We start from the raw sequence: 12,786 nt of genomic DNA on the forward strand, positions 1-12,786 counted from the left end.
TTAAATCTCTCCAGGTGTTTCTAATATGCAGTCAGTAATATACAGTCAGTGGTTTAAAGAGCAGTGGTTCCAAAATGCTAATGAGCTTTTGAACCCTTGAGGTTTTTTTTAACATTCAGGTTCTGACTCAGTAAAACAAATGGAGCTGGAGAGTCCCCATATCTAACACACTCTGGAGTAGCAGCTCTGGAGATGCTCTGGGCTTCTGGTCACCCACTGTCACCATGAGCCTCTAGGCCAGTGATTCTCAACTTGCGGGTTGCGACCCCCTTTAGGGGTCGAATGACCCTTTCACAGGGGTCGCCTAAGACCATCGGAAAACACATATATAATTACATATTGTTTTTGTGATTGATCGCTATGCTTTAATTATGTTCAATTTGTAACAATGAAAATACATCCTGCATATCAGATATTTACGTTATGATTCATAACAGTAGCAAAATTACAGTTATGAAGTAGCCACGAAAATAATTTTATGGTTGGGGGTCACCACAACATGAGGAACTGTATTAAAGGGTCGCGGCATTAGGAAGGTTGAGAACCACTGCTCTAGGCTCTTGGTCACGAGGTCTTATCAATGCTGCCCCACTGCTCCCTGCTGCTCTATCCTCCCTTGATGGACTGGTTCAACATTCTCTTCCCCCTTTACCCACCACCACTTCCCATCCTGACTGGGTTCTCTACTGGACTGCCTCCCCATGGGGCTTTCTCATGCCTTCTTGCCGCTGTCCAGGCTGTCTTTACTCCACAGAAAGTTCTCGACCTATCTCTTAAGAGACCACAGCACCCTTGCTCTCTGTCTGTACTAATCACCTATGTCGATTTTAGGAACAATATTCCCTTCTGGTTCATTTCTGCCCAGCTCAGGGCCTAGTAGGCTTCCAATACTCATTCAATACTCAAAACCCCACTCTGAATGAGCAAGGCCAAACAAAGACTGCTCTCCTTCCAATCAAAATGAACTCTCCTTCGGGATTATACATCAGGTTTTAAACGCCCCACTGGGGAAAAAGAAGTTGATCAAATTTAACAAAGTAAGTATTTATTTCCTGTCTGGGTAGAGTGGTGGTTTTTACAGGCTCAAAGCAGGCAGCGGCACAGGAATGAGAGGAAGGATGCTGGCAGGCACTGAGGTCTGCTGTTAAATCTGGGCTCATCCCAGCGGGGACAGACCAGAGCACCCAGACAGGGGCACTGCCGACGGGGAACTGTCGGGGCCCTGGGGACGGTCGGAAGCGCGGGGAGGCAGGCAGGAGGCTGGGAGCGTGAACTAACTTGGCCGGGAGGGAGGCGCCGCACGCTGCAGCCGTTCAGGTTTCGCGTCTTCCCAGCGCCCACACGGGCCGCCGGCGAGGGGAAGGGGGCGGGGGAGAGGGAGGGCAGGTCCGGAGCAGAGGGGGCGGAGGAGTGGGGAGACCGAAGGAAATGAGACAACCTTTTCCTCCCACTGACTCGGGCTCCTCCGGCGTCTGCGGGACTCGGCGCGATCGCCGGCGAGCGCCGAGGCCGGGACCCCGCTCCCCGCGCGGTCCCCGGCGGCTCCTCCATTGGGGTTTCTCTCCCAGGCGCCCGCGGCCGCCCCAGCCCCAGGCACCGGTTAGTCCCGCTCTTCCCTGGGGGACCCGCTGCAGGTCCCCGGGCTCGGACCCGCGCCCCCAGCGCGCAGCCCCCGGAAGTGCGTGCGGGCGGCCCTGGCGAAGGTAAGCGGCGCCCGAGAGCGCGCCCGGGGCGCCGGGACGCCCCGCATCCCCAGCCCCCCGCGCCTCCCCAGCGCCCCCTCCGCGGAAGCGCCCCGAGCACTTCTGACCCGAAGCCGCAGCTCTGTCCCCATCCCTGCCCAGGTGTTGGAGGCTGGGTGCCCCCGCGAACTCTGCTTCCCAGCGCTTTCTTTTTGCCTCCTCTTCCTCCTACTTTCCTGTTGCTTCCCCCGCCCCCTGTTTTTTTTTTTTTCTTTCCCTTTCTTTCTTTCGGATCCAATAACTCTCAGCTCCCTGCCTTTGCAGCCTGGCTTCGGGGTAGGTGCTTTCCAAATCTCGGCGCCTCTCTGCCCTGGGTCTCCGGGGGCAGCGACTGGCTTTGACCCGCGCCGGCCGGGTGCGGACCTGCCTGAAACGTCCGTGGCTCACGTGGAACTCAGTTACCTGGCTCCTTTCGGAGGCACCCAGCTACTCCCAGAACCCCGCAATCAGAGCGGACTGGGGAGTGAATAGGGCGGCTGTGGGCGCCGCCTAAAGCCCTGGGGGGACGCTCTGCTGGTGGAGAGAGGCGCAGCGGGCTCCCTGCGGCTCTGAGGTTCCCAAGGATTGGGTTGGGGCGGGTGGGGGGTGGGGGCGTGGAGAGGAGTGCTTGTTACAGACGTTCACCGGGCCGAGGAGGTAATAAGGACGGTTCCCCAAGGCGAGGGGGGGTGGGCGACCCCATCGTGGGAAGCTTGGCATTTTGCTTTTAACTCCCTGAGTTCTCACGTCGAGTCTAAGAGCAGGAACTTTCATTCCTGTTTTGCAAAGGGCAAAGTGAGCGCAGAGAGGTTAACTAAGGAGCCCAGGGCCACACAGCTGGGAAGGGGCCCAGCCGGGATTTGGGTACCAGCTGGTTTGCAGAACATATCCACACCCAGTCCTACAGAGGGCTCCTCTCTCCAGTCTGAGCAGGAACCCACCACCTCTTGCTGGCTTGAGGGGGGGATGGGGGGGGGGGACACTCGACCAAGTTTTTTCCTTTTGGAGCCAATTATTCTTGATTCTATTCAAATCTAAAAAAGACGTATTTAGTACCTACTATTCTCCCAGTTCAGTGGCCAGCACTGAGATTTCACCTTTGAACCTCACTCTTCCATCCTCTTCTCATCCAGTCTGTCACCAAATCTATAATCTGCTTCAGAAGCCTGGCTTGGCCTCCCTCTCCTGGAAAGGCAGTCGAGCTAGGTGGCTAAGAGTGTGGGCCCTGGAGCCGGACCACCAGCGTTTAAATCCTGGCTGTGGCCTCTCTGTGGCTGAATTTCCTCATCTGTAAAAGAGGAATGGGAGGATTTAAAGCAGTGGTTCTCAACAAGGGTTTTGCTTTCGCATCCCAAGTGACATCTGGCAATGTCTGGAGACATTTTTGGCTGTCTACATGTAAGCGGGGGAGGATGCTATTCATCTGGTGGGCAGAGGCCAGGGATGCTGCTAAATTTCCTAGGATGCACAGGACAGCCTTCCCCCCCCCCCCCCACTAACCCCCAACCCCTGCGCACAAAGAATGATCAGTCCCAAATGTTAATAGTGCTGAGATTGAGAAACCCTGATATCATGTAGCAGTTCATGAAAAGCGCTATTATTTCCAACTCTCATCCTCTTATCTGCTCCAGTTTGGACAATTATACAAGCTTTGTCCCCAATCTCCCTTCATTCCTGGGCAAGAATTCTGTTGTTAAAACCCCAGCAGGCCTTGCTACTGCAGTCCCTTAAGACTCCTGTTCCCCCCCCCCCCGCCCCCTCCCCCCCCCCCCCCCCCCCCCGAGCTAACAGCAGGGGTGGGAATCTACACCTGTTTTACGAAGGTAGATCCTGTCCATAATAAAGTTGACAAATCACTGTCTCACAGATAAAATCTAACTTCTGATGTTGGCACACATGGCTGTTCATGACCGGCCTCCACTTACCGTCCCAGCCTAACTTTATGCTGTGTGTGCCTGCCCTACCATACCACCCAATTCACTATTCTTTTTTAAAAAATATATTTTTATTGATTTCAGAGAGGAAGGGAGAGGGAGAGAGAAATATCAATGATGACAGAGAATTATTGATTGTCTGCTGTCTGCATGCCCCCCTACTGGGGATCGAACCTGCAACCTGGGCATATGCCCTTGGCCGGAATCGAACCCCAGACCCTTCAGTCCGCAGGCTGACGCTCTATTCACTGAGCCAAATCAGCTGGGGCCCAACTCACTATTCTCAATCTCTTATCTGCTCCAGTTTGGACAATTATACGAGCTTCTGTCCCCAGTCTCCCTTCATTCCTGGGCTATTCTTTTGCTATTCTAGGTCCTGGCTTTTTGGAATTCCCTTCCTCCTTGGTTGGCAAATTTCTCATCATTCTTGGGGCTAGAACTCAAGTCCCCTTGTGGGTGGAGCATTCTTCAGGTCCTGCAGACTGCTGCTCCCTGTTACCGGAGCCCCAGCCCTCCTCCCCCCCTTTTTTCTTTCAATATCTCTCTCATGTAGTGTATACTGCACTGCATAGGAATCCCTAGTTCATCTCCCACGGCTCTTTATGTACCTAGAACCTAGCACAGTGCCATGCTCACGGTGTTGCTTAAGATTGTGGGCTTTGGAGTCAGGCTGCCTGGGTTCAGGTCCCAGCTCTGCCACTTATTAACTTTGCGGCCTTGAGCAAGTTGACTCACTCTCTCAAAGCCTTATTGGTAAAATAAGCAGAAACAGCCTGCTTTATCTGCAAAGTAGTGTGACTAACTAAAGGGATAATAATTGTTCATTTTAGTACTGAGTGCTTATTCTGTGCCAGGACATGGTTCAGGTTTAGCATTTTATGCTTTTACTCATTTAATCCTCATAACAACGCTCTAAAGTTAGTACTGTTATTACCCTACTAGAGGCCCGGTGCACGAAATTCATGCACTGGCGCGGGGGGGGGGGGGGGGGGCGTGTGCAGCTCCCCTCAGCCTGGCCTGCCTCCTCTCACAATCCAGGAGCCCTCAGGGGATGTCCTACTGACGGCTTAGGCCTGCTCCCGGAGGGCCTATGCCACAGTCTGGCCTCCCTCTGCGGGAGGCAACCAGGCTGGCCAGGGGAAGGTGCTGCCCCCATCACCCCACTGCTGCTGCTGCCATTGTGGCTTTGTCTGGAAGGATGTCCGGAAGACGTCTGGTCTATCTGGTCTAATTAGCATATTACCCTTTTATTAGTATAGATTTTGCAGACAAAGAAACGGAGGCACAGAGGCTAAGCAGCTTGGCCAAAGTCACACAGTGAATGAGGGCTAGGGCCAGGACTCACACAGCTATCTCTTCACACTATTCAGGTAAAGGGCATAACCTAATGCCCTGCATATAGTAAGTGCTCAGTAAGCATGAGCTGAGCTCTATGTGCATTAATAAGAGCCGAAATCCACTGGGCTTTCCACCTACACCGTACTGTGACCTCACACTGTGGCGTTATTTTTTTACAATTCCTGCTCCTTTCCTCTCCTCCTTACCCTGCCCTCAGCCACAGAGGAGCAGGCCATTGGGGTCAGTCCCCTTCACAGTGCCAGGTCAGCACCAATGAACTTGATGCTAAATGAAGCCTTAAGTTTGCGTGGTCAGGATCAGAAGAGCATTAACCCTTTGGAGCTGGGGTGTGGAGTCAACATAGCTAGGTGGAGGAGAGAAGTGCAAAGTTGGGGCAGGAACTACCTGACCCCCAGCCTTGTCCTTTCCAAGCACGTGCCCCCTGCAGTGTGCACCCAGCACATAAATATTGCTGACATCAGTCAGCGAATGTGGGACGAGTGGGTGAATGCCACCAGCTGGGTCTCCTACTTTATACTCGATCAGGTACAGAGTACGCCTTCTCTGCAAGTATTACGAGGAACCTTTATATATTAAAGGTAAACCTTGTTAAGAGAATTTAATGACCCATATGGCGTTTTGGAGAACTAGGTTTGAACCAGGCACTGACCCGCTGTGTGTGTTGTGTGTGACTCCTGATACTAGGTTATGGCGGATCACTTCACCAATTTGGAACCTTTTATTTCATTGAATGCAGCCCTGGGCTTTGAAAGCTGAGTGCCTTGTTGCTGGTGCCTTGGCCACTTGCTCGGTAGGCCAGACTGCCTTGCCAAACTACCTGCACCTTTGTGTACTCTGGCTTCCTCCACAGCTGCTCCGCACAGCTGTGATCCCCCTAATTTGCTTTTTTTGGCAGATTTTCCCCCAAACTTCAGTGGGATGAAGTTCCCTGGTGCATGCAATGCCTTGCAGTTTTGTTCGGGGTTGCAGAAATACTCTAGCAAGCCCGCTTTTGAGGGTGGACAGGGTCAGACTTCCCTGCCCATCAACACATCAGAGACCCTTCAGACCCTCCTCCTCCCCATCCCCCATGCCTTTTCCATTCAGATGAAGACTCTTACTGCCTGCTGGCATTATCCTGGTCTCCTGAGTCACCAGCTGCCTGATCTGAGAAACAGATTGCCCTTCTCTGGGGTGCTAAAGCCTGGAGGAAAAGTCAGACCCCAGATCTTTGGGCATCACTTGCATTTTCAGGGAGGCTTTCATAGCCTGGTCCAGAAGATAAACTAGCCCAGCAGGGCCTGTCCGGCCTGGGGCCAGGCTTCCAGACCTCTGATGTCACACTTTGTTGGCTGCCCTCTTGGGAAGCACCACTTAACTAACCAGATTCTTAATGAAGCTGGTTTCTGCTTGTGTGTCTGGTTCCAGGAGAGACACCTCACCCTGTTAGGTCTTGGACTATTCCCTGTGAAACGTACCTTTATGTTTGACTCTGTGTGAAATCCTGTTTGGAGCTGTAAGGGGCATTTGCTCTGGACCAGATTAGACTAGAGTGGCGATGGGATTTTGAGGTGTTAGGGTGTGCTTGGGGGATGAGTAGCTCTGTGTTAGACACAAACATGATGAGGACATGGTCCTTATCATCAGGGTCACAGTGCATGACATGATGGACACATGAACAGGTCACCAGGGTGTATTAAATAGAATAGGAGAGATCTGGGAGCTCAAAGGAACCAGCCACAGCCTCTGCTGGAGGAGTCAAGAAAGGCTTTAGAGCAGCGGTCGCCAACCTTTCCGACCACCGGTTGGCAACCACTGCTTTAGAGGGAAGATATTTGAGCTGGGTCTTAATGTAGGAGCTTGCTGGGTTTGGTGGGACTGGCGTTCGTGGCTGTTACAGATAGGAATCTGCATGTACACGGCCCAGAGCCAAGGAAGGGCCTGGCAGACGTGGAGGTGATGGTGGGACTGGGTCGCTGGAGATGGGCCTGAGGAGGTGACTTTGACTTTTCAGCGGTCCAGGAGTCTGTTCCTGCTATTGGGAGACAGTGGGGTGACCTTTAAAGCTCAGGTGTGCTGGGCTCTTTGAATGGTGGCCCTGCCTTCTGTCTCTGCTGGCCTGCTTCCTCCTGGGGCAGTGGGACTGGAGCCCAGGGGCCAGGGGAGGGACACTCCCCAGTAAGCAAAGAAGCCACAGTCACAAACAAAGCTGTGCTCCATGATAGGGGACTGCTGTTTTGTTTTCTTTTCAAAGCCCTGGCTGATGAACTGTGATGGCCCCTTCCCAGTTTGGACTTGTGAACATTACTTTTAGAGCATCCAAAAGTCTGGATGAATTGCTAAGTAATTGATAAGTTTTTCAGGACTTAGAGGGAAGGAGGGCGAGCAGGAGTAATGGAAGTGGGGAGGGAGGAGAGAGAGAGAGAGAAAAAGAGAGAGAGAGAGAGAGAGAGAGAGAGAGAGAGAGAGAGAGAGAGGCAGAGAAAGATATGTACACACACACACAGGTAGAGATCAGATCTGGCTTAAATAAACTCAGCATGTGACCCAGCAGATAACTATCAGGATGGACACATTTCAAGTTCACACTTGCAGTTCTCTTTGAACCCAAAGCCTTTGCATAGGTTTCACCGCAGGTGACAGGTACATATCCTTGTTTTCTTTTTATTTATTATTATTTTTGTTGTTAATCCTCACCTGAGGATATTTTTCCATTGATTTTTAGGGCAAGAGGAAGAGAGAGGGAAAGACTCTAGAGAGAAACATTGATGTGAGAGAAACACATTAATCGGTCGCCTTCTGCATGAGCCCTGATCAGGGCCCCGGGCCAGGGAGGAGCCCGCAACCAAGATACACACCCTTGACCGGAATCGAACCCGGGACCCTTTGGTCTGCAGACTGACACTCTAATCACTGAGCCAAACCGGCTAGGACTACATATGCTTGTTGGTTCGATGCTCTATACAGGTGTTTCTATAGGTTGTCCCCAGACTTCATTCATTTACTCACCACTTAGTGACCTGCTAGTATATAGTGAGTGACAAATGAGCGAATGAATGTTCTAGCATGAAAGTCACATTCTGACTCAAGGTGCTCATGCCTGAATGGGGAGACAGACAAGAAAACAGAGCACCTCAGCACAGTGGACCAGGGCCAGGTCAGAGGAAGACCCAATCCAGCCCGGAGTCAGGAACAGATGCAGAGGGAAGGGTGGTCTCTTCCGAGCATCCTCCCTCCAGGGAATGTGGTCCCATGGGTGGTTCCTAGTGTAGGCTTATAGTAGTGATACCTGGGGTAGGTGCCAGGCCCCATGCTGAGGACTTTATGTGCCTGTTTTGTGGCGATCCCCACAGCCACCCTCTGAGGTCGGTATCAGAGGAGGAGAAAGGGTCCCACCCATAGCCCAGAGGTGGACCTGGGATCATATTCAGGCCACTGGACTCCCAGCCCTTCACCACCAGTGGTTCTCAACCTTCCTAATGCCGCGACCCTTTAATACAGTTCCTCATGTTGTGGTGACCCCCAACCATAAAATTATTTTCGTTGCTACTTCATAACTGTAATTTTGCTACTGTTATGAACCGTAATGTAAATATCTGATATGCAGGATGTATTTTCATTGTTTGCGACCCACAGGTTGAGAACCGCTGCTAGTCTCAGGATGGTCATATTATCATCAAAGATGCTTTTAGAGAATCTAGTGTTCAGAAAGGAAAGTCCAGGTGTGCGGGCTGCTGTGTCCAGGGAGGAAACAGCTATTTCCTCCCAGGTTCCCCCTTCCCCTCGCCCCATCAAGCCAGCCTGATGTCTGACGCCGCCCGGGAGCAGTTGGAAGCTCTCTGCTCTGGGGTTCAGCACCTCTCCTTTCCTCCTCCCGCCCCCTCTTTGATCACCTGGGCTGCTTGCACTTTGCACACACCTCCCACCTCGCCCCCCGTGAGAGGAGGCGGAAATGCCGCTCAGCAGAGAAGTCCCCATAAACTTGGGAGGAAAAGAAGGCTTTTACCGAACACCTGCTGTAATTTAAGCCTCTCCACTTTGCCCTGTGCCCTCCTGTCTGTGTCACTCAGACGGCAGGGAACAGCTTTCAGGGGATCTTGTTTCTGCACAGGGACCCCGATCAAAAGGGCTGCCTGAGGCCGTCTTGCCCTGGGCACGCACACAGACACGGCTGGCTTGTCCTTTCACTCGCACATCTTGTTAGGACAAGACAGGCCCCCGCTGCCCGTGGGAGGGGACGGGGAAGGCTCGCCCTGGAAGACACGTGCGTTTGCTTTCTGAAGCTCCTGTGCTGTGTGCCACATGGGTGAGCAGCCTTGACAGCAGCTCCCTTTGCTGCAGCGAGATGGACAGTGAGCCAGTGGGGGGTCAGCACCGCCACTTTCCCGCTGTGGGGACTTGGTGACTTCTTCTCTTAGCAGGTCAGTTACAGGGGCAGGGAAGGCTGGCCTGGCGGTTCTCCAACGTCAGAGCCTGCTGCATGTCAGAGCAGCAGGGTGCACTGGGAGGACCTCGTGAAAATGCAGACACCGACTTGGACGCTCAGAGTCTGGAGAAGACACACGTGAAAGTGGAGTGTTCCTGGGGGTGGGCTTGTGTGCTCACAGATAGTTTGGTAGCCTTGCGTGTCTGCTCAGCTCAAGCCGTCAGTGTTGACTGACACCCTTGTGTGCCCAGCACAGTTCTAGGCCCTGGGGACACAAGGATGAACAGATGCTCTTCCTACTCAAGAACCTTAGCAGTCCAGCGTGGAGATGGGAATCAGAGGAAGTAGCGCAGCCCTGTACTGTCCATCTCTCTCGTGAAAGAGAGTTCTCAGAGAGCATGACACATGTCTTGTTGATTCCCAAATCACTGGAGTCTAATGGGAACTCTGGCACATAGTAGGTGCTTTATCAGTGCATGTTGCACCACTCTCAAATGCTGTGCTGCAGGCCTCACAGAGTGTCCTGGGCTTCCAGGTGAGAGGTGCCTAGATGAACTCAGTTTGGACAGCAGGTGGTTCCAAGAAGACGTGCATCTAGGAGGCTGAACTGGAGGCACCCGGTCTGATGAGAGAAGGGCATCCCGCGCAGAGGGACGGGCGAGGAGGACAGCATGGCTGGGTGTGCTCCAAAGAAGGACGGGAGGGAGGCACGGTTGGAGAGCAGGGAGACAGATCTGTAAATGACAAAGTGACCACATCAGGAACAGCCTTGCTGAAGAATTTGTTTTATTCTGCAGGCACTGGGGAGCTACTGTAGGATTTCACACAGAAGAGAGACAGGGTTAGAGTGTCATTGTGAAAACAGACCTCTCTGGCCATAGAGTTGATATCGAAGAGGAATAAGACTGGTGGCAGGAAGACAAGTTCGGACACCAGTGCGGTTGATAGAGTGGGGAAAGCTGAGGTGAAGTCAGCCAGACCTCAGCCTACATCCCAACCCCACAATGTCTTTGTGTAGCTTAGGCTGTTAATTAAATGTCTCGGAGCCTTTGTGTTCTCATCTGAAAACAGGTACTCTAATTCCTCCCACATGGATGGTATGGACAGTGGTCAGGATTGTGTACAATGAAATATGTGAACTGTCTATTACACTGATCAATCTGTAATTGGCATGTGATAATAGTGGCCAATATTATTTTTAATATTATGGTTACTTATTATCATCCAGGTGAGAAATAATGAGCTTCTATCTAAGACACTGATAATAGGGGTGGAGAATTGGGAACAGACTCAAGCAATACTTTGGCAATAAAGTCCACACGACTTGGTGACTGATCTAGCGGGGGAGGAAGGGTGGGGCAGGAGTCTTCGATGACTTGGGCATGTTGGCCTGGGCAACCAAGAAGCAGGATCGTATGGCTATTCATTATGAGAGGTAACGGGGGAGGAGGAGGAGGAAGGAGCAGCATTTGCAGGAAAAGATGCCTAGCTCAGTTTCTGACTCACTGAATTTGAAGTACCGCAGGGATGGCCTGGGAGACACATCTAGTGGGCACATGGTTCTCTATGTTTGACGTTCAGGAGAGAGGTTTTAAAGCAGATTCATATGCAAACTTCTAGCAAGAGGAATGAAGTCACAATGTGACTCAGTTGCTCAAAGAGCGTGGAGAGCACGGGGAGAGGAATTACAATGGCTCATGCTATTATATAAGACTATATTTATACCTATTTTTAAAGGAATAAGCTGAGGCACAGGGATAATAAGTAACTGCCTAAGGTCATACAGATAGATGTAAGTGGTGGACCTGGGACTTTAGCCCAGGCAGTCAGGATCCCGGGCCTATGCTATCAATGTCTACGCCAGATTGCCTCTGGGAGTGGGGGGTTGGGCACAACACTGACCTCTGGGGACGGTGAGGAGAGGGCCTGGTGGAGGCAGTGGGGAGGGGCTGGGCAGAGAGGTAGGAGAAAATGGGAGACTGGAATGTGGGAATCAATAACCTCAAGGGATGTGGAAATCACCTAGGAAAGAAATAAAATATCCTTGGATTTGGGAATTAGGGAGCTGTTGGTGACTTAGTGAGTTTGAAAGACAAGGTTGGTTGAGGAGCAAATGTAGGGAGAGGAAGTGGAGACGCCAAGCATAGACTGTTCTTTCCAGAAGTTTGGCCCTGAAAGTATCAGGGAGAGAAGATGATCACTAGGGTGTTAGGTAGAGGAAATATGTTAGAGATGGAAAAGGCCTGTTAGTTATAAATGGGGAGGGGCAGAGCCAGAGGAGGCCCCACAAAGAGGCCACAAACGCACCTTGCACACTGGGAGAAGTATCTGTATGTTGATTTCCTCCTTTCACACAGATCTGAAATGCTTCTCCCCATGTTCTGGACAGCTCGCATGGAGACGGTTAGGAATCACTAACAAGGCCCTGATAGGTGTTTTGGATTGTCAGTCTTTCGGTGGAATAGAGATTTCTTCCCTGATACCGCACTGTGGATCATTACATGTTAAATCCAGACCATATCAACATCTCCTCTGAATTGTCTTTCAATCATGCACAGGGAATTGGTTTCTGCTCTGTGGACCTCAGGGTGGTATGGTCATGGGTGACACAAAGCCTTGAGAGGAGAAAAAGGGACCCAGCACAGTGGCGGGTGGGGGGTGGGTGGATTTGCAGTGGGTAGGGGGAGGGGACACTGGCTTTGAACCAGACATGAGACACCTGATCCTCTGAGCAGAAGGAAAGGTGATTGGGTAGAAGGTAAGTCTATAGAAGGAGACAGTTGCTTAGATCTTATAGGAAATGGGAGACACATTATAAGGAGGTTTGCTGGGTGACAACCCTATGCTTGGAATAACCCTCAATGATTTGGCTGCTGCCATTTAAGTTCTCAATAGTGGAAAATACTGACATTTCCTTATGAATGCTTTGTTACCAGGCTTAAAGGACACAGGTTCAACAGGCTCTGAGAAGATGTATTTATCTAGAGCCAAAGACAGTCTCTGTGTTTTAACACATAAGATTCTTTGTTGTTCAGACCACAGGTAGGGACCATGGGGAGTTAATGCTGACTTAAACAAGTATCTCAGGTTTGCCTTAGTTCATGGTGCTGACATCTCTGAGGCTCAGGGCTGGAATCAGGGTTTGGCTGCCAACTTCATGAAGTTGCCTTGGTTGAAAAGCATCTTTGCTCTTCTTGGGAACTTCTCATTAAGTGCACACACCTCCGCAGAGGGCCTTTATGGATGTGCTTCTACCAAAGACACTGTCCAGATTAGAAAGGCCACACAGGAAATGGCCTTGGGATATATATATATATATATATATATATATATATATATATATATATATATATTTTACAGACATTGT

General features: G+C 51.3%; 1 protein-coding gene across 1 annotated transcript in view; it reads left to right on the forward strand.

Moving 5' to 3' along the window:
• The window catches only part of EVA1A (eva-1 homolog A, regulator of programmed cell death), an 80,151-nt gene that overhangs the window by 29,441 nt on the left and 37,924 nt on the right, over positions 1-12,786 (forward strand). Inside the window, exon 3 of the mRNA XM_036335511.1 lies at positions 1,434-1,703. Coding sequence (XP_036191404.1) covers positions 1,434-1,703 — 270 coding nt within the window. The remainder of the gene's footprint in view (positions 1-1,433; positions 1,704-12,786) is intronic.

The sequence above is a fragment of the Myotis myotis genome, unplaced genomic scaffold (assembly GCF_014108235.1).
Source record: "Myotis myotis isolate mMyoMyo1 unplaced genomic scaffold, mMyoMyo1.p scaffold_m19_p_14, whole genome shotgun sequence".
Classification (NCBI taxonomy): Eukaryota; Metazoa; Chordata; class Mammalia; order Chiroptera; family Vespertilionidae; genus Myotis; species Myotis myotis.